The sequence below is a fragment of the Sphaeramia orbicularis genome, chromosome 7 (assembly GCF_902148855.1).
Source record: "Sphaeramia orbicularis chromosome 7, fSphaOr1.1, whole genome shotgun sequence".
NCBI lineage: Eukaryota > Metazoa > Chordata > Actinopteri > Kurtiformes > Apogonidae > Sphaeramia > Sphaeramia orbicularis.
The window spans coordinates 15,995,838-16,019,917 of NC_043963.1; the positions used below are offsets into that span (position 1 = coordinate 15,995,838).

Consider the following 24,080-nt stretch of genomic DNA (forward strand, 5'->3'; position numbering starts at 1 on the left):
CTCAACAGACAAACATTAACACCTGAACTCACCTGAGAGCAATCAAGTACCCTCCAGAAGAACTTGGACACGGACCCAGCCCTTCTGTTCTCACTAACCCTGAAACTCAGACACACCACCCACTAAAGACCCTGAACCTCACAATGACCCCTCTATGACCCTGAACCTCAGGGTCATAAATATAAGGTTATCCTCATAGCATAAGTCAGGGGGATTCAGATCCAGTCCTCGTATTCTGCATGTTTTAGATATTTTCCTCTTCCAGCGCACCTGCTTCAATTAATGATCATTAAGTTCTGCAGAACCCTTTTAACGATGTAATGACTTCCAGGTGTCATGGAAGAGGGAACTATCTAAAACATTAACAGTTTATTTTTGTTTTTAATATGTGTATTATTACTGCTAAAAAAGGGACACTTTATTTGGATGTGAAATGTTGTTGCAAAATGGACAGTCTATCCTTGATATCTATAGCATTTTTGTGTTTTGTGCTTAGTATTTAGTCTGATATGTGAAGGAATTTTGAGTTACTTATAGGATCTGACAGGAATTTAGGTGTAGGTAGAAGGATGGGGTAAGGGGGCAGGAGATTATAAATTAAACTTCATCGTGCTCCTTTTAAAATGTTTTCCTTTTATTTGGAAAAATCTTTTTGTGGTTTGGTTTTAATGTTATATTTGAAACAAACAAACAAACAAAAATACAGGATACTGGCCCACGAGGACTGGATATGAATACCCCTGGCGTAAGTGTCATATTTTTGACATAAACTGTGATATCTGCATAAAATGAATCAGCAGTGTTAGAAGAGTAAACATGACACAGATTTCACAATTTGGCCAAAAATATGACTTGTGCAATTATGCTATGAGGTTAATGATATGGTATTATCTTTATTCTATTTTTTTTCTTTGGTAGCGGTTTATTGTTCTTATTTATCTATTTTATTTATTTATTTATTTATTTATATTGTTTTTAATTGTATGGCTTTTTAATCTATTCTTGTATTTTATTCTTTTTTATTTGGGTTTTATTTATTCTTCTGTATAGCAGTTTTTTCTTTTTTGTACAGTTTCTATGTCTTTAAATCTATTCTGTATTTTATTCTTCTATTTTGGTTTTAATTATTCTTCTGTACAGCACTTTGGTCCACTGCAGTTGTTTTAAAGTGCTTTACAAATAAAGTTGGATTGGATTGAATATGCAAAAAACCACCTACAAAGACCACTCTCCAACAAGTTTAGAAGTCTGCAGCAAATACATCTGATCAAATCTTTAATGAGAGATGTGTTTTCAAGAATAATAAGTCCAGTTGAACTTTGAAAAACTACCAAGAAAAAAAATGGCCTGAGTTCCACTGATACCAACAGTAAAACATAATTATTTTGTATGATTAACTGGTCATATCTATTACATTTTCCTATTTTAGGAGAGATGTAATGACTCCTAAAATGACACAAAACACATATAAAGCCCCATTCATGAAACAATGACATCTCTTTATTTGGAAACATTTCAGAGTGCACTCTAGATTCTGTTACGTTTTTACATTCTTGGAATGTAACACCACCAAATATAAATACAAGCCTATTTACAGCCACTGTTGTTCACGTGTTCCCCATAGAAAAACATCACACTTCATTCACTGAACATTAAACAGAAACATCCTGAACTGGATCAACACTTCAATCCTGAACAATCCTACAAAACGAAGCCTCAATTTAACACTGAAACATCTGGAAGCTGTGTGATGAGCTCTATGAGGAAACACTTTAACTGTATCACAAACCCCTTCAGTATTAAAGCATTTGTCCAGAGATGAGGGGATGAAAAGGGAAGAAACAACAACACTTAAAGAGTGATTGTTGTGGCTCTGTGACCTACATTAATGCGGAAGAAGGCAAAGTGGACTAGAATGAAGCACCTGGGAAAATGGAAAAAGAAATGGAAACAAAAGCACTGCTACTCACAAACACCAGAAGGTTAGAGCTTTGAGAGTTATTTAACAGCCTCAGTCATTTAAATAAACATAAATAAAACCATCTTTATACTGTATGGAAAAAAAACCCGACCAAACATGATTGGTTTCAAACTCACAGTACATGAAAACAGATTTTTGTTATTTGTTACAGGTCTTATTTTGGCATCAAACATTTCGCTCAGTTGAGAAACGAAGATTTTTTTTGTCACGATAACAGGTTAATTCATAGTGTTAGCTCAAGGAATCAGAACAAAAGCCTGTTTTCTCTTATGATGGTGACTTTCTATTAGGGACAACATTCACTTCAATCATTTTCTCATGCTAATATATCTTGTTACCTCAAGAAAGTATTTTTTAGTTGTCTAAAAACGAAGATCGTCACAAGAAAACAAACTTCTCACACAGAATTATCTTCAGGTAAGTGCAAACTTGGGTTAGTTCTCAACTTCCATTCAAAATATTTTGCAATCCTCAACAGCTATTACCATTACAATGATGAGCATTCACAAAAAAGACCTTGTTTCTGCCGTTTCACTATGTTCCTTTCTTATCTTTATGTATATGTAAGTACATTTAGCACGCACACTAAAAATAAGTTAAACATTCAAGTATACACATTCTCATACTGTAACACAAGACGATACAGCATCTTATCAGAGTTAGTGGAAACACTAATGTAGGGTTAAGAGAAATCCAGTCACTTTTCACCAGAACCTAAACCAGATTGACCTCACTTGACCCCAACGTTGTCAGCAGAAGAACCAGCATCTGCATGAGGTGTGATGTCTAAGTCCAAAGAGACCACATTTAGAGACTAAACCCCCATAAACAGCCCAGACTGGTCTTTATCAGCACCTCCTTCTGCTCCTGTGCTGTGGACTGATTTGGTCCCTTGATAGATTTACATTTGATGGCAGCAACAGTAATTTGCTAAAACCTAAAACAAACATGGCACGTGCAGAGGAGCTGATTTACATGAGTTTAGAGTTTTAGCATCCTCACTGTTCACCTAGAACCCTGTTTTTCTTTATCTTCTGAGTTATATCGACGTTTACTACCAACACACTCATACAAAACTGGATTAATAAAGAATATAGCTGGTTTCCATTGGTGGCTGTCCTACTCATACTTCCATTCTGTTAAAAGTTGTAACTACAAACAGGATGACTTGGTGTATTCATACTGTACTTTGACATTTCCAGTGGCAGTTTATCCATCTACTGTGGGCGATAGACTGACTATGGACCACACAAATTCCAAAAAACTAACCCTGAATTAATTAATTAATTAATTAATTAAAAAAAACTTAATTTTAATTATGACATTTTTGTAATGGCAGGTGATTTCATGTATAGAATGTGTTTGAGGCACAAGAATGTCATCAATTCTCGAATATTCTTGGATATTCTTGGATTCGTGGATATTAAAAAGCATTCAGCTCAACAGTTTCTCCATTTCTTCAAGATTTTCAGTGTCAAGTTTTGTGACTATAAGTCAGAGAGAAGATTATTTTAGATGTTGTTGTACCTTCTGTTCAGTCAGTCCACAAGGTTCCTAAAAAGTGACTTGATTTCGGCTTCTCAGTGTCAGTTATTTCCCATGATGGATTAAGAGTAACAAGGAATATTAAAAAGACATGAAAAGTTTAAGATGGAGAAGAGAAAGGACGAACAGGGGGACGTTGATGATAGTGTGGAGGCACAGTGTGGATTTTTTAAAAAGAGCTTTTTAATATCACAAGACAAAGTCCCATGAGCTTCAAGTGCAGTCCAATTCAACCCTGTTTGTTCTTTAACAGTCATCAGCTCGACAAGAGGCGAAGTCCTGTGACAGACACGCAAACATACGTAGACGATGGGGTTGTGGTGTTTAGGCTGTGCTGGCAGATGAGGTGACAGCTCCCCTTTGAGGGGAAAAAGTCTGAGAGGTCCATTGGTTCATGATGTCAAGGCCAAGATCATTTGTCTGCGACGGCTGCTGCCATGGGAACACGCATTGTACCACGAGCCGTCGCCGCCAACTCCTCGATTTCTGTGTTTAGTCGTCTGATGACCCACTCCATTGCCTCCCGACCCTGAGACACAAAGAACACCAGATTTACACACCAAACAAGAGTTGGGGATGTTATTAAGACACACTGAGGATAGTAAAGGGGGATTCACCTTTCCAGCGTTGGCTGAGATGGTTTTGGCCATGAGACCTTCAAGGTAACTGCTCAGACTGACGCCTTTCACACTGATCAGAGCCTCCTGTGTCAGCACCGTCCTAAATACACAACAAAGGACAGCAAAAATGTCAACTCTGGATCTCTTTTGGATTATAATATACACATTTTTGCTGCAGATATGGCTTTAGAAAATCAGTATATCTATATCTACTATTTCAGACTGGGTACATAAACAGGAACAGTTAAAACCAAGTACACCAGATGTTACAGCTGCATGATTTAGTGAAAAAGTGATGGTTATCTTATCAATATCTTACGTGCTACATCATGAATTCCTCTTTGGGATTGATATAGTTCTTCTGAACCTGAAATGTGAGTGTTTTTCTTCCAACTCACTTTACTCAGAATAACAAAGCAAATACTCTTAACCGATCTTACATTTGGAATGTTTTACATACAGTACACCTTGTTGCACAGTGTTAACAGTCAAAAATATCACCACACACTTCTAACTGCTGTAAACACGCAGCAAGCAGTAAATCTCAAAAACCACAATTTATTTCGGTTAATGAATGACTGCCCCAGTTTCTTTAAACTATACACCACCTCGGTACCAAAAATCTCCAGTTATCTGGACAAAAGGCTGCGTGTTCTACAGATTTTTAGACCAACGATGGCTCTGGACTACTCCATTTAGGCTGCTTACCAGGGGGGTTGTGTAAGTTAAATTAACTCGCCAGTTATGTTTCGGATGGACGGACCAAACCAGGAGAAATGGAAGAACTCACCAAAAAGAAGGTCTGAGGTTTTAAAAAGTTAAAACAATAGCTTGATTTATTGCTTAAAAAGTTACAAAAAGAATCTAGCATCAAACACACATTTCGTCACAGAAAGAAAAAGCCCGCCAAAAAGAGTTTCCTTTATTACCTTTTCATAGTCTTTAATGACTCTTGGAGACTTCCATTATTCAATGACCTCATTCGTCGTATGCTTATTATTGGTCAATGGTAGTTACTGGGCAGAACATGTTTGTCACTCCATAAGCCAGTTCTAAGAAAAGCACATGCTTTTTGCATGTGCACAGTTTATGCTTAACACCTGTACTTATTAGGCTAGCATTTCTTGACCACAAAAAAATCCCTAAATTCGTATTCTGTTTTTTCTGCTCTATGCTCTTTACCACAACTACTTTCTAAAGCTATAAAATTAGATCTTTTAGGTAGAATCTGACCTCTTCTCTTGAGTTCAGCACAGACAGGTGTGAGTACATCAAAACCACACACAAATCAAACCTGACTCTTTTGTACCTCTAAAATAAAAAGAATATTGCTATTATATAGGAATATTACTCAGAATATTACTTAGACTTGCAAAAATAAAGACTCTTCAAGCAAAACAACTTTGTAATGTTAAGATTAAGCAGACAACTTATAACATTACATTTCCTCTTCTTCTCCATTTTGGTTCATGAAGTATGATATCCGTGTGACATTTTAGAACTAGTCAAAGTCACATTCATTCATCTTCCATTCAACACAATTCGTACCACACTGCCTTTTACAAATATAGAATTGCACAGGTTGAAATTTACTGACTGTGCAGTTTTTACAAAGTTTAATGTTATTTTGACTCCCAAATGAAAGTTGCAACCAACTTTAGTGATGTCTAGTACATTTTGATTGTATGTGTTAAACCAAGGTTAAATTTTTACCCCCATCATAGAGCAGGCATAAACAGCAGTAACAGATTAGCATCCAAGAAAATGAATGATTACAGCCCCAGAAAGAAATACAATGACAGCAGCATATCCTGTTCGTAGAATAAATAATAAAAAAGGGCATCAAGATGAAAAAGTCATCTCTGATTGAACAAACTGTGCTCAGTGAATCAGTAAAACAATACTTAATTTTTCAGCAAATCACAGGTGCCATTTATTCATTATTTTAGAAATGAAAGCTACTTTAATGAGTAGAGTCACTTACTTTTCAGGATCCTGTGGATGTGGTTTGTAGGTCAGTTTCTCATCTACGGACACAAGGTTAGTGAAGGAGATCTGATGGAAAAAAGGAGCTGGCTTTAGTATTTTCATAAAACAATTCACATCATCTACATTTTAATGTGGAGTACCTGTAAGAATATTTTCCATACATCCTTAAACTAATGTTAACTTGTCACAGCAAAGAAAACACACAAATTATGACATTAACAGCTCTATTCAACTGCAGACAAGAAATACTCTTAAACATTAATAAAGTGTCAAGTTTGATGAAAAAAAAAGATTAATACATTTTTTTAGTCTTAAAATAGTAAATATTTCCTTTCAGCATTACATTTTGTAAACTTACAAAAATGATGTGAAATACATTAAATAATCAAGTAATTTGATAAGCCGATAAATAAATTAAGTAGATTAAGAAGGTGGTCCACCAGTTATTCAGTAAAAAACAGACAGAAAATTATACAGATTCTAGCAGCCTACAATGTTTGTGCTTATATTTCTGTTCTACTTAAATTGTTGTAATTTTTCCAGGCTTTTAATAAAGATGATCCATGCATTAGTACATTTACTTACATTTGTAGATTTAAGTTCAAAGGTCTTCTCTTTAGGGTCGACTACTGAGTGCTCTTGGACATATGTGCACGTTCTTGTTACCCCGATGATCTGTAGGAAAAATAAAATAACTCAGACTTGAACCCTGACCACACCAATGCAGATATTTATTTAATGGGTGTTTCCACTTTTTGATCATGCAACCTTTGTTTTACAGAGTATCTCTGTATACACCAAATCGCACAAACAACTACAAGCATTTTGCCAAACTACTGTCTCTACTGCAGATGCTGTGTATCACAGGTTTCAGTCTGTTATGAAGATGAACAGCAACACCGTTACATTATAAACTTCAGTTAAAAGTGTCGGTTCAGGGTGTTTGAACAATTGAATTTGACTGCAGGTGTGAATGTAAGTGTAAACGGTTAGTGTAAAAGTGTCTGTGCTGACCACAATCTACTATAGGTAATATGGTGACTTGAAAAAAAAACAAAAAAACAAAACTACCCCAACAACAAGGGCAAACCAAACATAAAGAGTCGTACATATCTACCACTGGTGATGTTTTAGGCATAAATAAAAACATGGCCATTTCACAAAGCAACTCTCATTTTTTAAACTCTCCATTTTCACTGTTAACAAATGAGTTTCAAAAAATCTTCATGTTTTAAGGTGTGATAATCTCTACTGGTCTCTCCTGTCAGTTCACTTACAGACTTGGCTATTGCAGGCAGTCCCCACTCTGTGCTGAGCAGTCTGGTGCTGTGTAAACGGCCATTTGTGTCCACACTTCTGTCCAGGACATCCACACCAAACACACTGGGGTTCATAGGGTTGGGGTACTTCTGCATCGCTGCCTTGGTCACCGTCTCCCATGGGTGGCTGTAACACAAACATTTTAATGTTAGAAACAGTCTCACATACCTCAAATCTGTTTATCAGTCTCACAATACAGCTGACAATGGAGTCATGTTTAAAAAATCTTATCACTATACAGATTTTTTCAGTCTTTCATAGGGAACGTCTGTGAATTATTATATGAACGTGACAGTTTATTTTCTTGTTTGAGTATCACAAAGAAAAAAAATGTCATTTTGAGACTTTGTAGGCTCTGTGTTTTTTAGCTATCAATTTATCAAACAGAATTAAAACATCAAATAGGGTAAATAACATAGAAAAGCACAATATGAAAACCAGTTATAAGAAAATAAATCAGTCCAATAAAGGACAGGGCTATAATAACAATGGAATTCATTTATGATTTAAAATTTATTGTTATAAATACATTCCATTATACTACCTTGACTGAATTTAACAAACAGAAGTCCGAAATTAATAAGGTCAAGGACTTTGAAAGCATTAACAGTATACGTAAAAACTGAAAAGTAAATATATCTCTTTGTATTTCAGCTGTCTCGCTGCAAATGCATATATTTGAAAATATAGAACAGTATTAAACCGTACTTAGTCGAGCAACCCACAGGATATCGGATAAGGTGGCATCCCTGAAGCCCCGAAATTTAACAGAAACAAACATACAAATAAATAAATAAATAAACAAACGGATGAATGGATGGATATTTATGATATTTTTCGTGTGTAAAGATGCATCGTATGTGTTCTGATGCAATTCGCTTCAAGAGAAGGAGTAAATATCAAGCGAAAGTCGATTAAATCTAAAACCCAGCCTCAGACTGACAGCAGGAGAAACGCCCCCCGGACAAACATCATCCATGGATATTTCCAGAAACATCTGTCGGTGGACATGGAATGTACTTTGTCACACGGTTAAGATTTAGTATCAAACAGAAAACAAAGACAGACAATCATTGTGTAGAATCACATCTCGTCATGTTGTCATTCACAGACCGTTATGTAACATGACTGATCCCAGGACATACCGTCACGAATCAGAGGAAGATCATGTTCCCGTGATAATACTACACACAAAACACGCTAATCACACGAGCAACTATCCACTCGGGACCAGACAGATTAAACGAGTTGAAGAAAATTAAGTAGTTAGCTACTGTCAGCTAGTCACCTGCAATTAGCATTAGCCTCTGTGAGCTAGCATCAAATAGCTAACGTTAACTAATATATAAGTTAAGAAGTGGGGTATTAGCAACATGTCAAATTGTTAAAACTATCACTGTGGGCACTTATAACCCATAGGTAATGACAATTTAAGATGAATGTTTGCAAAGTGATGTTGGTGACATAACAAACGAATGGTTAGGTAATTTTATCTAAGACTCTCTGAAGTTACTCAACTCAACCTTTAGCGGCTAAAGATGCTAGCGGCTTCGACCAGCGGGTGGTACAAAGAACTACTAAACTGATCCCACCACACGGTTCTACATGGTTTTAAAAAGGTTCAGAGCCGACACGTAAGAGATATTATTACAGACAAAAAACTACTCACTTGAAAATGTGCTCTGACGCCCAGATCTTCATTTTAACGGGATTTTCTGCCAGAGCTCGGGAGCCGGCGACTAATGACAGCGTGACCGAAGGAGGAAGGAGGGACGGAGGCAGGAAGCCTTCAACTGAGCCGCGGTGGTGACACGCCCCCTAGTGGCAGAAAGAGGACACAACACCCTGGAATTCTGCAATGAAATACATAATAACATGAACACATAATCAGTATGACAGTCCTTCAAATATAAACATACAGTTTTCTACACCAGACAAAGCTTACAGAAACATGATAAAACATCTTGTGAAATGTGTGTAAGTTTTGGTGAGTTATGACACATGTCAGGCTCATACAGGTATCGCTTTCCAGTGGATTAACCCTAATCCTAACCCTAGATCCAGCTCTTAAAGATTAATGCATGTGTACTGAATATCTTAAATGAATAACTTTACTGTAAAAACATTTTTGTTTTTTTATTTGTCATTTTGTTATAATAATGGCAATCATTATATTAAACAATTTTTATTTTTATTTTTATTTTTTTATTTTTTTATTTTTTTTTTTTTTTTAGGTTAAAGCTAATTCATAAATGAGATTTGTCACTATCAGTCTATCTGATAACTCAATCAAGAACCCTAAAGTCTAACTTGTATTATATTAGGTTCATACAGTTTTTTGTTTCATGAATGCTACTATAAAACAGTTACACATTTTTACTGTCCTTTAGTTGTATTAAATTTTTCACTTGTACAACCAAAGTTGTACCACATCATGAAATGATATTTCCACTAGTAATATTATTGTGTGTGTTATCTTCTTATTAGTTAATTAGTCAACATTTAGTTCATTACTACAATGAATAAAACCCTCAATGAAATTATTAATCCCCAAAAAATATGGTAGGAATAAACTGTTCATTATGATAAACACTATTATAGATGTCTTCAATATAATAACAAATATAGTTAAGCTGTACTCTGGCTTATAATAGGCTTGCCTACTCATATCCAGAACAATCCATGGTTTATGTATTTAGTAAATCTCAAATGTAGCGTAAAACCTCCATTGGTGAAAAGAATTTGCAGGAACCAACTTACAACTCACCTCCATTAAGTTTTATTTTTTGTCAGGTTGCTTTAAAATATTTAGGTATTATGCATTGTATCAATTTTAATTGTAAAAAACATTCATAAACTTAAAAAAAAAAACAAAAAACAAAAAAAACAATTACATAACACTGTTGTTAAAAGAACACCTTGTACTTTTGACACTAGGGCCATTATTATTATTATTTTTTTTTATCTTTTCTTGATTTTTTTTTACTCAACAGAACATTCCAAAATCTTAAAATTTCTATTTTACCTCTTTTTTCCCTTCACCTTTAAAAGCCCTTCAAACAAAGATTACTTGAGTACCATTGTGTAAAATATTACACTCAGAGTTTGACTTTGTTCAAAGTTTTTGATAATAAGTTTCATGTAATGTTTCAATTTATTCAACCCTTTCTTTTCTAAATCAATAAAGCATTAAACAATGACTGCTATTGATAGGAAATCTCCCATTTGTTCTCGTTTAGGGGCGGGACGAGGGACTGTCAGAGCTGTCATTCAGGATTTCAGCGTAGTTTTTATTGGATGGTCTGAAGGGAACGTATCACTTATGACGTCACCACGCACGCACTGTCCTTGAAGCCGTAACACAGTCAAGATGGTTGCTTACTGGAGACAGGCAGGCCTCAGGTAAAACTGTTAATAATGTTATTCGCAGAGTTAGCGTTGTCTGTTTTGTTGATAAGTTGAGGTTTAATTAGATATCTGCTATACAATCAGATACTTATTTAATGTCCTTATCTTTATTCTTTCTAAATCCTTCATTGAGCTAGCTGCGATGCTAGCTCTAGTTAGCTCATTTGACATGCGTTTTAACACAGGACTGTTGCTAATAACTACAATAGCATGAAATGCATTACTCACTTCAAAAACAAATGGCGCTCTAGGTGTCTATAAAGCAGTGAACGTGTTTATCTGGTTTGTTTGCTGTCATTATTGCATGTCCTTTAGCATACAGCTAGCTAATGAGTGTGTTCTCTCTGCAGCTACATTCGCTTCTCCAGCATCTGCGCCAGCGCGGTGCGGGCTGCACTGAAGCCGCAGTTCAAAACCGAGGCAGTGAAGGCCGCAGAAGCCAGCGTCAAAGTCGCAAAACCCAAAACAGCAGCATGTAAGATCATTACTTATATTATAGCATACCATGATGGCACGAATTAAGATGTGAATGAATTTGACCGCAGACTGCCTGAATGTCAACATGGGTCTGAGCTGTCCCTGCTCAGACACCTGTCAGAAAGTGAAGGAAAGGGAGCAGATGTCTGACTTCTTTCACCTTAAGACAGCATTTTTGTTAAAAGTAGCGTGGCAGATAATTTATTACTTCTAGACTTTAACATGGAGTATTAGATTACATTCAAGCCCTTAGATCCAGCTGAATTTATCACTCAATATTAAAATTACAGACCCTGGTACAATATTAAAATGCAACATGGTTAACTAATTATATTTGCTTTTATTAAAATGTGAAACAACTGAATCAATAAGTTGTATGTGCACGATAACCAAAATTTAATTTCCCCATCTCTGCAGACAGCAACTGCAATATAATTTATATTATCACCTGGGTGTGTAATGTTTGCAAAGGGTGCAGATATTGAGGTGTTGCATCATTTTACTTGTACTAAGAGCTTAATTAGAATTCAGCCGGACTTTTGATTCTTTGGTCATTGTTCCATTTTATCAAATAGAGCTTCTCTGTTCAGAAAGATTACTTTACTGTCCAAATAGAAGAGCTGCACATTATTAATGTGCAGATGGATGTGTGTGCATACTACTTTTTTTATAATATTTGCTGAAGCTGCCTTTAAATATCTACTGTTGCATGCAATATTTATGTTCATTAAGGACATCATCTTAAGAATCAAATTTGACCCACTTACGTGGTTGTCTTTTGTGGTTGGTAGCACAAAGTTATTGTAACTCTTTGCAGCTCAGTTGATGTGATCTCTTCCACTGTACATAGAATTGTGGGTAAAAATAGTCAGAAAAGCCTTGTGTAAAATGACACCGGATGCAGTGTCTCCCAGTTGACCATAACCCTGTAAGTGTCACCTAACCTACAGAGGCTAAATATCTGGAACTCCTTACAGTCATTGTGAACTGACATTCTGGTTCATGAATGTAGTTTTGAAAAATTCTGAGCATTTTGACCAAAAATAAACTGTTGTGGAATCATAAAACATTGGTTGCCAGCAGGATTAAAAAAACAAAACAAAACAGATTTTTCCTTAAACAGATGATCTGTTGGGGTCATGTTGTATTATGCAGTTTGGGGATAATGGATGGGGACACCAAAATATAGAATTCAAGAAACCAGTGGAAAATATGATTACTTGGTGATTTATTCATATGTGCTGAATTTCATGTAAAGATGGGAAGTAGCACAAGGAAGACTCTGCAGAGTAATTTCACTTTAATGTAAGAGCAAGTATTAAACTGTAAAGAAATATGAAGTACTTTAGAAATGGGGGGAAAAGGTGTCAAAGTGGAGCTGGACGGGGTAAAATGTTACCATCAACTGTTAATGACACCACCTTGATTATAATAGTTACACTCAAAACCTTTGTAAATGTGGGCTGGTTCCAGAACTGGTTGATGAACCAGTACTAATTTAGTGGGAAAGGCCTCAGAGAAAGAACCAAAAAAAAAAATTTCATCCAGTTTTCAGTCACTAAAAGACCTGGGATTGTCATGACATGAATGACTGTGATTCTACATATACATCAATACAGTACAGAAGCTGCATTTATGGTGATTGGGGGGTCGTTTTTGAGTATCACCATTTCACAAGTTTTCCTGCCTGGGACAACTAGAGGTGGTTATTAGCATTTGGTTAAACTGGCCTTAAAAGTAATATATGGTAAATGTGTTTATTTTCCTCTGTCTCCCCCCTCAGGATGTGATCCTGTGATGTAGATAATCCTTTTCTAGAAGTAGTGATGTCCTGATGATGTCCTTCTGTGGATAAAAGTAAAGATGGATGACATCCAGATCGTCTGTGGAACTGACCAGGACCTGAATGAAATTGCTGTCATTTTTCCCTTTCATTTGTAATTAAAGTCATATTAATGGTGGAATTCTTTGTGTCCTTGTATTTCTTCTCCTGTTATTCAACTTTAAAAGCACAAAAAACAGACACTGAATTGTTTCCATTTTTATTTTGATATAAACTAATCAGTACACTAGTCTACAGGCATATACAGAAACATAGTATTTACAGAGGTATGTGTGTGTTGATCCATGAGTATATAAACAGTTTGCTGCATGTGAACTATCCCTGTATGAATGTTAACACTGGGAAATGGATGATCTAATGTACACCAGTAGAAATATGAATTGGAAATCATAATTAAAATGCATGCATTGAAAATGACAAAATACATAAGTGCAAGCACATTTGTTTAGAGGCCAGATTGATTTGTAAGTGCCTTTTAAATATGTCACTTAACATTGTTGTTTTAAGTATTGAAGGGTCAGAGAGTCTTGTTTTACCTCAGGGAACAAACTACAAAACATCAAACAATGAGCTTAAGCCAACAGTCATGGAAGATGTTTTCAGATTCTTTAAAACTGTTACACCAAACATACTCCACTACAAGTAAAAATTATGTTTAAAATATTAGGGAAGTAATTATTGACAAAAGAAACTTAAAATATGAAAAGTGAAAGTACTTAATTGCATTATTTTTCTGTATTGAATTTTAGTGCTGTAGATGTTAAATGTTGAACTCCTTTCTATACTGTTTGTCACTTTAATCTACAGCATCATATTCTGTAAAATATCCCCCCCCCAAAAAAAAAAGAGGCAAGGGGTATTGTTTTTGGTTCAGTTTGTTTTTTAACACTTTAGCAGCACAACTATTGGTTCAATAATGCCAAATTGGGTTTATAGATCACCAGTGACCCAGACTAGATGTCTTTACATTTTGGGAAAGGTTGGTCAAAGTTCCAATTTTTTATGATTAAAAAAAAAAAATCTTCCCATTTACTTATAATGGGTGAAACACATGTGAGAGGTGGGGTTTGTTGTGCCTACCACCACTTGTTGTGTTATTTTGTTTCCAGCATTTTCCATCTTATTCATCTTTATCAGGAAAATTTTCTTATTCCGTGATCCTTAAGTTCATCAGAAACATTTAACATAAATAAATTTAGTGATTTGAGGTTTTCAATGGACAGGAAACAGGTGGAAACTAATCTGATGCGTAACTAATGCTTTAAAACAAATGTAGTGGAGTAAAAAGAATAAAAAGTGGAATATTTGTCTGAGATGTAGTAGAGTTGAAGTAAAAAGGTGTATAAAATGGAATTATTCAAGTAAAGTGTAAGTAGTTCAAATTTCTACACAAGTAGAGCACTTGAGGAAAAGTATTTGGCTTCATCCCACCATTAAATTTTGACAAATAAGAGAAAAATGTTGATGACTATGGACACTTTTCATTTTTGAAAACTAGGGATGTGTTAATCTATGATCTAAACATCTGGATATGCTTTTTTTTCCACTAATGAAAACACAATGTGATAAAGGGCATGGAAAACTGTTATTTTCCATAATGCACATTTTTTGTTTCCCAAAAAAGGGGGAACAGATGAAAAAAAAACAAAAAAACCCCCCCAAACCCAACAAACAGAACTTTGACTGACGGTTGGTGCATCATTAGTAAAACTCTAACTTGCTGTAATGATGTGACGCCTTCAGAAAGATTCTTTGAGCTTATGACAGACTGAATATATTGTTTCAGGGCACATGTTCATGGCTCCTTTACTGTTATAAATGGTTATAAATGCACTCATGTTAGAATGTACATGACTTCAGCTGGACTGCACCAAGTTTTATTTGCTTGTACACATCCGTTCTGAGCGATGGATGTCAGTAAGTTTAAAGTCTCTCTAAGGCAGGGGTGTCAAACTCATTTTCTTCCAGGGGCCACATTCAGCCCAATGTGATCTCTCGTGGGCCGGACCAGTAAAATAATAGCATAACAGCCTATAAATAATGACAACTCCAAATTTTACCTCTTTGTTTTAGTGCAAAAAAATAACTTACGAATGACTTAATAACTTAGAAAGTCTGAAAATACGTACATAAACAAACTATCCTTTCATAAAAAAATGTGAATAAACAGAAAAAACTGAAATTTCTTGAGAAAAATAAATGCAATTTTCACAATATAATGCCTCAACATGTGCATACAAAGGCAAAAAACTTTTAGTAACAAGCAGAATATTGTTAAAATGGCACTTTATTTTCTGTAGATATTTCAGGTTGTTCATATTTGTTCAGGTTATTCACATTTTATCGTTAAAGGATAGTTTGCAAATGTAAATATTTTCATAGTTATTTTTTCACATTAAGAAAATTTGGAGTTATAATTATTTATAGGTTATTAAGCTATTATTTTACTGTAGATCAAAAGTAAAAACTAAAGTTGAACTAAAACGAGTGTTAATTCATCCCGCGGGCCGGCTCAGACTCACTGGTGGGCCAGTTTTGGTCCCTGGGCCGCATGTTTGACACCCCTGCTCTAAGGTAAAACCAGTTCCTCCAGTGGGCAGACGGGGTCGTGGCTCAGATCTAGTCGTCTTTTTTCTCTCTCGTCATCTTGATCATGGTCTCCGGCGATCGATAGAGGAAGATTAGTTTTTCAAACAGTGTCTCCTCCAGCTCCATCTCCCCGGTTTCCCTTACAACAAAAATGTCCGTGCAGAGTTTCAGGACGCGGTCCACGCACGGCAGCTCCTCGAACATGATGGACCTGGAGATGCCGTTGAAGAACTCCCTGACAAACTTTCCGATGACCAGAACCACGGACATGTACAGACCTACGATGCTGTAAGAGGAGAGAGTTCATTAGAAGAGTTTTACATCCTGATTAGAATGCAGATTTTTTAAAACTCTCTTTTTATTGGACATTTTGGCTGTTAACAACATAGACACATAACATAAGAGTGAGAAAAAAAAGTAAAAAATAAAAAAATAAAAAAAATAGGCCATCTTGTTAGAGGTGAGACAGTTCACCAAATCCAAATTATACAATAAATAATTAGAAATGCCATTGGGAATATAAATATTAATGCAACCAGCAGTTTAGAATACAGATTTAATCAACAAAATTACTGAAATAAAGAAATTGTATAAAAAAAGAAACATACTGAAGAAGGTAGTGTGATAAAGTAAGTAACCCTATAATTCTGTTAATATTCCTGTGCATGTGTGATATTTTACGGCACATCTCAGGTTTTTTTATCTCAGTCTAATGTGCAAAAGAGTTCCTGACGTAATACGTGACCACACAGACACACACTGTGTTTATGGAAGTAACTGGAAGGAACACTCCTGGGATGCAGAATTGTGACGTTTGCTGCATTTCAATGATGTAAAGGTCGGATAAATGCGACTTGGCTGTTCAGACTGAAGTCGCACTGCAAAAAATCAGGCATGTATTGGATTTAGGATCACATATGAAAGTGGCTTGGGTGAGATTTGTGCTGTTAAAACTGTCTTTAACAGATCAGATACAGGTCACATATGGGCAAAAAAAATCAGATTTGGGCCACATTTGCCTGCAGTCTGAATGTAGCCTTAGACTCATTATTCAACTTTGTCATAAGGTGTCACACTAGAGAATACATTTTAAGAAGTTTTTACATATTTTGAGAAGATGAATATACTAAATTAAAAAAGAAGTTAAACTGGTCTGAAAGAGAAAGCGAGGGTAAAAAATAAATACATCAAAGCAGAACTTAATAATACAGTCTCAACATTTATGATTATTTTGTAGTGTGATGGTTTGTTACACTTACCCATGTCCTGCCAGGAAGCCCAGACTGGATGGGCTGACTTTATCATTGAAAATCACGATCTCTATGCTGTGACAGTTGAATCTGGATGAGGTCTGAGCTGCGGAACACTCCTCCACCACCCACCACTGGTCCGACTCCTGGTCTGGTCCCTGAACCTGCTGAAGTTTGACAGACAAGGGCCTGAAGAAAGCCAGCATGTGGAGGTCTGGGCGGTCTGAGATGTCTGAGGGAGAAAGACAAGGACAATGTTACAGTTAAATGTCTGTGGAGTCCACACCCACCGGTGATCATTTCAATTAAAATAAAAATATTCCAAATAATGGATAAAGCTCCTGTTGACAAAACAGTTGTACTCTATGAATGAAAATGGGATCTATTTTAGATGTAACACATGATTGACAGTAACTACACATTTTGTTTGTATGTGTAGATAAAATACAGTACAAGTGGTGCCAGGCACTACAAACCCCACCCCTTGCATGTATTTTAGCTTAAATTGGCATCAATCCAGCTGATGTCATCATGTCTATGTGTGTGCTGATGTCAGCATATCAATTGCCTCTGTTTATCTGCCAAATTTGAAGTAAATTGAAACAAAATTGATGTTTTTACAGACATTTGAAAATTTCACCCATTATAGGTAAATGGGAGAAAAAAAGATTTGAAAAATTCATAAAATCTTTTAACTTTGACCTACTTTTCCCAAAATGTAATCACATCTATTCTGGGTCACTGGCAATCTATAAACCAAATCTGGTATGAATTCAACAAATAGTTTTGCTGCTACAGCGTTAACAAACAAAGAAACAAAGAAACAAACCAAAAATATGCCCCTTGCCTCTCTATTGGGGGGGGGCAGGGTAATAAATGTCACTAACCCACTCGCATCCTTGTTGCCATTTTAGACTCAGGTCCTTTTGGACCCCTGAGGAACTTTGGCAGCAGAGAATGAATGATCCTGGAGGATGAAATAACAGATATAGACCACATGAGTTAAATGCAGACTGAACTGATGATGTAAACATATTGCATACACAAGGAGGAGAGACCAGTTACATGTAATAAATTACTGTCACTAAATCACAGATACTAATCAAATGGTTGGTGTCATGAAAACATGGGTAGAATATCATTTTGTTGCTGTGCATCTTTTGCTATTGAGGAATGGAATGCATTCTTACAACAATTTTATACACATCTCAGCAAAGCTCTTGTAACAAATGAGTACAGAATCAAGTCTACGAGGAATTAATATGTGCTCACAGTTTAATTAATTGATTTAGATTCACTTTCTTCTTATTTAACATTTTTTTCCTGCACATTTATGGTTTTTAAAGTAGAAAGAAATTATAGACCATTTTGCCTTGTAGACAAAAAAGGAACAAACATAATGTACAGCCTCTGAGAAAATGTAAACTACTAAAATCAGTGTGTACTGTGTGTTCACTCACACTGGTTTGGTGCCATTTCCTTTGAGCATCTGAACAATCCCTTCCCTCAAGGCCTTGTCCTCATACTTCACAGTGTGTTCTCCAGCTGTCTCTGGATTCATTGAAATGGATGCATTCCTGAAGAGGGCAGGAGCTCAGAATAAAAAAAAAAGAAACAAAAACACAAACCACAGATAAACCACATATCTGCACAAAAAGCTGCCAACTATCAAAGTAAAGTAACATTATTTTACTCAGAATACAAAAAAGGTATATATGGAATAACTTCAGTGGCAGGAATAACTTTGTTTTATTCCAACCTGAACAACACTGCACTTCTTTATCACATGTTCATAACAATATTTAAGTTCAGGACAATAATTAAATGCAAAGATGGACAGATCCACACAACTTACAGGCCTGTCTCAGATGTGTCCAGTGTCCCAGTACTGTCCCACCACACAAAAAAATGATATTGTACTGATCTACAGAACACTGACCTGAGCAGAGTCCACCTTAAGGTCATATATATGTGTGAGGAGTTGCTGAGCTCATGGATCATGGCCTCTCGACTCGCTGGGCTGATGCTCCACAGCAGACTGGCATCACTCTTAATCTTTGCAACAATAATATCCTCTGCCTCATAGTTCATTAAGAACTGCATGGCAGACTGATGGACAAAGACAGAGAGAAAGAAACAGGGGATTTGATCTCCAATGACACTGCTATTCATTAAATGTACTTAAAATACTCAATATTTTAATATCACCGATATGTGAGAACAAAACACTCACAATGTCATCTGTCTGTAAAGGTCTATCATGTAGAATAAGTGCCATCTAGTGGTGATTATAACCACTTGAATACACCTTTTTTCAGTTGTGCAATAATTAAATATTTCCATTAATAGAAACTTAATGATGAATGTTACACAAAATTTCTTGTTATAGATTCTCTAAATCTTACACAATAGTCCTTTAACAGTCAGGAATGTTTTTACAAGATGTATAATCAGCAAATACTATTAATGTTAAATGTAATTATGCTCAAAAATTGGTAAATGAGTAATGTATTTACAGGATGGGTAGCGTAGACATTTGTGAGTCGATTAAAACCAGCCTCTGAATATGGAACCAAGTTCTGTTCCTGGGCCGTCATAGTGAACAGAGGCTGTAAAAGTAAAAACACAAAGACACATCAAAGAGTCAGTTCAACGGCAAACAAATCATAAAATCTACAAAAGCATGCACAGTAACTACAGCCTGAACTGGATGAAACTGAATGACTGTGGTAAAACACAATCATACGCAAGGAGGGTTTTGTTTTCTCATAAAAGTACATAACACAAAGTCTATTAACCCATAAAGACCCAAACATCCACCACTGACCAAAGCCATCTACTGATCTGAAATGTTTCATACCTGTTGATCCACTAATCCTATCAATACATGTAAATAATTGATGTGAAATACAGTTTTTCATCTTTTCATGGTCATCAGATATGACCCATTTGGACGTTCAGAGGCTCTGTAGTGAACATGGAAAGACCGTCATCTTCTACAACATTAATTCACCAGTAAATCCCATGGAGTTGGATCAATAACAGTGAATGGACACACTTGTTTTATGTTCAGCTAATGATTTATTTTACTAAAAAAGTCACTTTTTCTTCAGTTTTCTCTGTTCTTTGATATAATCCTCAACTTCAATTTGATCTTTTATGAACATCTATATGATCAGTACATTAAATATTGGAAAATACCAGATTTTCACTGGAAAAATGCAAAATACAGAGGATTATTTTATAATAAACGGTGACATATCACTTAAGAAATGTTAAATATACAGAAAAAATCATTTGGGAACTAACATAAAAGTAGCACTGGGTGTTTATGGGTTAAATAAATATATGAATAACACAAATTCTCTTGACCTCATATCCTGCGATGCTGAGCTGTATGGACACGTCCACCGGCTGATTGGTCACTCCAGCTGCCGACTGGACCAATGACATGAAGAGAAGGGGAAACCAAATGATGCTGATGAGAGCGAAGATGAGAAATCCTCCCATTCCATATTTCACCACCTTTTTCTTCTTCTGCCCTGGAGGGTGCGGGTATTTCTACAAGAATATCATTTAATCAGTGAAGTTAAGACAATTTATCATTTAGTTTATGAAATAATAGTGCTGAAAATAGTGACTATGTTCATTATCAATTCAGTTATTCTTTTTTTTTTAACTGGTTAGGTTGTTGGAGCCTGAAAAGTTCATACAAACTAGACTAAATAATTCAATACATGAGGAGAGTTCTATTTATGTGTTTGTCCAATAAGCATTTCTAATAAGCTTCTTACTTTCTCAGACTCCCTCCAACATTTAAGGATAAATATGTTGGCGTAAATGTCTTCGACACAGATCCAACTGGACAGAGACAGAGTGGTGTCTGTCCAAACCCAGTCCATCACCGCCCTCAACTCGGTCAGGAAGGGAACCAACCGAAATCTGGAGCAGGAACGAGAAGAAAATTCAAGACTGAACAGAAAAAAAAAATTAAATTGATACAATATGGTTTTACAGCTCAATATATGTTTCAGAAATACTTTGAGAAACTACTGATTCTTTTTCATACCCTTGGAAGAGGAAGAGGTTCAGGTAGTTGTAGTTCTTGGTGAGGAAGTTGCCCAGGATGCGGTTTGGGTAGCCACATTTGATCTGGTAGGCAGACAGGCCGAAGTAGATGCACTTTACGAAGTACCAGAGCTGAGCGATGGGGTTTCTGTTGAACCTCCTGGAATCAAAACGAGATACTGATAGTGAAATTTATTTTGAACATGTAAAGAAGAAGAAATTAAAGTCTTACAGACAAGTAGACAAGAAAAAACAACTGTATTCTACATTCTGTGGAGGAGAAACTGTCAGTCACATAGTGCCTTCAATTACATATTTAAAAAGGAGTGAGAGGAAGTTCAGAGTTTATTTCTTCACACCTCTTCTTTATAAGTTAATCATTACTATTTATCTGATTTCTTCATCGATTTAAAGTTATGTTCTAATTCTATTAATTTTCCTTAGCTTCCTTAGACATGAGAGAGTGAAAACTTCTCAAAGTGAAACAAGACAACAAAATCACAAAAGGAGAGCTGTTAAAGCTGCAGTTATTTTGGTGTCATTGAGAAAAACTTCAGTAATATCCTTTCAACATGCTATCATTCAAGTTATCTGAGACAAAATAAGAATCTACTGTCTTCAGTTGACCTTCTAAGTCACACAGATAGCGGGTAAAATACATGCCTGACAGCTGTAATTACTGATCACTGTTAAGCTTTAACTACTGCTACAGGTGTATTCCATGGTCTGACACAGAAGCTTGAAAAAACAGATTCTCTTTTCCACAGAAATGAGCATCTACATTTACTTCATGTATTTAATCGTTTGACCAAGAGAAAAGAGCTGCAGAGGGACGGTGTATTTTGGTGTTTGTTCAGGTCCTGCAACTTAAGAGGCAAAAAAATAAACTAGAGATAAATCACTCAAAAAATACTAAGCTATAGGTCTTTTTTCACCTGTATATTTTTTATATTTTGCTGCTGCTACAGTGAAATTTCCCCATGGTGGGATCAATAAAGTCTTATCTTATCATATTCATTGACTTTAAACAAAATGTGCTATATTACGATAGGTATCATTATCTTGATATAAATGTATCTGTATTAGGAGTTAAGATTTAAGATTAAGTCATGTGTGCATTGCAACTATTTTTCATCTAATATAAGAGAAATTTGCATTTTTTTCTTTTTTGTTGACACTGAGTTTGGAAACTTGCATGAATTCATATAAAATGAGCATCAAAACACTGAACTCTGACCTTTCTGTGACACCAGGGAGGATGAAGAACATCCAGAAGTGGATACCAAACACCAAAACCACCTGAAACACACATTTCCCCAGCAGGGACTTCTTGAGGTAGAGGGCACGGTCCACTATCATGGTACCAAACTGCATCAGCAGCATCACCAGGAACGCCTCAGGAACCTGATCCTCAGACAGCGACTCTGTGATGTCAGCCGCCGCAGAGTATTTCTGCAGAAAGACAGATCAGTTTTGATAAAGTAATATTCATTCAGGTATTTATAGGGCTGATGAGAAATAGAATTGATTTTTTTACCCCAAAGGCCCAGTATCCGTATATGGTGACAATGAAGTTGACAACATCGATGAGAAACATGAGGGCATAGACGTCACACACAGGACTGTAATCTGGATGGATGATGTCGTAAAAAAACTGCCTTATGGGTAAGTAAATGTGAAGAGCACTGTGGGAAAAGGAAAAATGTCAAGTACAAGAGACAAAAAACAGAATAAACTACGACACCAACACATTTATAACTACTATTCTATCTACAGTGAAAATGTATAAAGTATAAAATGAAAATGTCTAAAGTAGTCTCAGTTCTTAAAAGTGGTGATAAGTCTGTTGTATTGATTTGTAGACCTGCGTTCTTCTTGCCTTAATTCTCAAACACTTGAAAAACTAAACATCTAAAGTGATTTCACTGTCATGAAAAGAGAGAAAAGACATATTTTCAATATTTTTAGCCACAAATTGAACACAAAAAATTGCTACCATTATGTTAAAAAATTATCCCACAGTTTGTTTGGTGACAAAGTAGGATTCAAGTTAACATAACAATAACAACTAGAAAAGCACTCGGAGACCCTTGCCAAGGCAGATCAGTGCCCCCCGCCCCCGGATCACCACCAAAATCTCATCATTTGTTCCTTGTGTCAGTATCAACATTTCCTGAAATTTTCATCTAAATCTGTCCATAACTTTTTGAGTTATCTTGCACATGGACAGACAGACAGAAAGACCAACCAACGCGGCAAAAACATAACCTCCTTGGCGGAGGTAATAAGGAAGTGAAAAAAAAAACCAAAAACGATACAGCCACAAAGGGTCTAAAATAAAAACCCCACTACTCACACTTCTACGATGGCAGCTCTGGCCTGCAGCATCCTCTCTCTGATCTGCTGTCTGATCCTCTGCTTCCTCGTCAGTGGAATTTTGTGTCGCTGATGTCTCCTCTTCTTACTGTGCTGCTTCTTGGACTTCACCTCTCCAGTAAAAAAATAAACAGAAAGAAAATGAACACATTTTAGTCATATTAACTCATTACAGAACATTTGTTAACAGAAAAAAAGACATATAATTATGTAGGATAAAATTCTATTACCTGGTAAAATTTACATCCCAATTTTACAGATACAACAATTAATTCATTCAACATTAACATTTCATACACACACTGAGGACAACAAAATAAACATAAATACTGTAGAATTCTGGATCAAAATGTCTTGTGTTTTGTGAATATTCACCATCAGACTCTTGAGAGTCACTCGTCTTTTTCCTGCAGAACAGGGAGGTGGTGGACGCCTGAAGAGGGAGGAACTTCAGCCGGCGTGCAGGTTTGTCTTTGCTGCTCGTCTTGTCTCCTCCTGTTGTCTTCTTCTTATCCACTTTCTTCTTCATTTTCTTGAAGAAATCCGGCATCTCCACCTCCTTGTTGTCCCACAGACCGTGGCACTGTACAGCCGTGGAAACATTATATATTAGT

General features: G+C 35.9%; 3 protein-coding genes across 3 annotated transcripts in view; 1 reads left to right on the top strand and 2 right to left on the bottom strand.

The window, feature by feature from the left end:
• Positions 1-1,478: 1,478 nt before the first annotated feature.
• Positions 1,479-9,257, bottom strand: LOC115422004 (PRELI domain containing protein 3B-like). Its single transcript, XM_030138026.1, has 6 exons — positions 9,125-9,257; positions 7,413-7,581; positions 6,721-6,810; positions 6,131-6,201; positions 4,144-4,246; positions 1,479-4,055 (listed from the first exon to the last, which is right to left on the bottom strand). Exons 1-6 carry the CDS (start codon positions 9,154-9,156, stop codon positions 3,939-3,941), a joined length of 582 nt encoding a protein of 193 aa, XP_029993886.1. The 5' UTR covers positions 9,157-9,257; the 3' UTR covers positions 1,479-3,938.
• Positions 9,258-10,741: 1,484 nt separating this feature from the next.
• On the top strand, positions 10,742-13,304 carry atp5f1e (ATP synthase F1 subunit epsilon). The gene is made up of 3 exons (XM_030138027.1): positions 10,742-10,857; positions 11,214-11,338; positions 13,124-13,304. Coding segments are annotated over exons 1-3 (159 nt in total). The 5' UTR covers positions 10,742-10,825; the 3' UTR covers positions 13,126-13,304.
• Positions 13,305-15,802: 2,498 nt separating this feature from the next.
• Positions 15,803-24,080, bottom strand: part of LOC115422599 (piezo-type mechanosensitive ion channel component 2) — a 46,789-nt gene continuing 38,511 nt past the window's right edge. Inside the window, exons 44-56 of the mRNA XM_030138993.1 lie at positions 23,842-24,049; positions 23,447-23,579; positions 22,628-22,775; positions 22,328-22,542; positions 21,092-21,250; positions 20,817-20,964; positions 20,395-20,583; positions 19,539-19,631; positions 18,962-19,131; positions 18,483-18,599; positions 17,910-17,989; positions 17,032-17,254; positions 15,803-16,058 (exon numbers count right to left, since the gene is read on the bottom strand). Of these exons, the coding sequence (XP_029994853.1) occupies positions 15,803-16,058; positions 17,032-17,254; positions 17,910-17,989; positions 18,483-18,599; positions 18,962-19,131; positions 19,539-19,631; positions 20,395-20,583; positions 20,817-20,964; positions 21,092-21,250; positions 22,328-22,542; positions 22,628-22,775; positions 23,447-23,579; positions 23,842-24,049 (2,139 nt within the window). The remainder of the gene's footprint in view (positions 16,059-17,031; positions 17,255-17,909; positions 17,990-18,482; positions 18,600-18,961; positions 19,132-19,538; positions 19,632-20,394; positions 20,584-20,816; positions 20,965-21,091; positions 21,251-22,327; positions 22,543-22,627; positions 22,776-23,446; positions 23,580-23,841; positions 24,050-24,080) is intronic.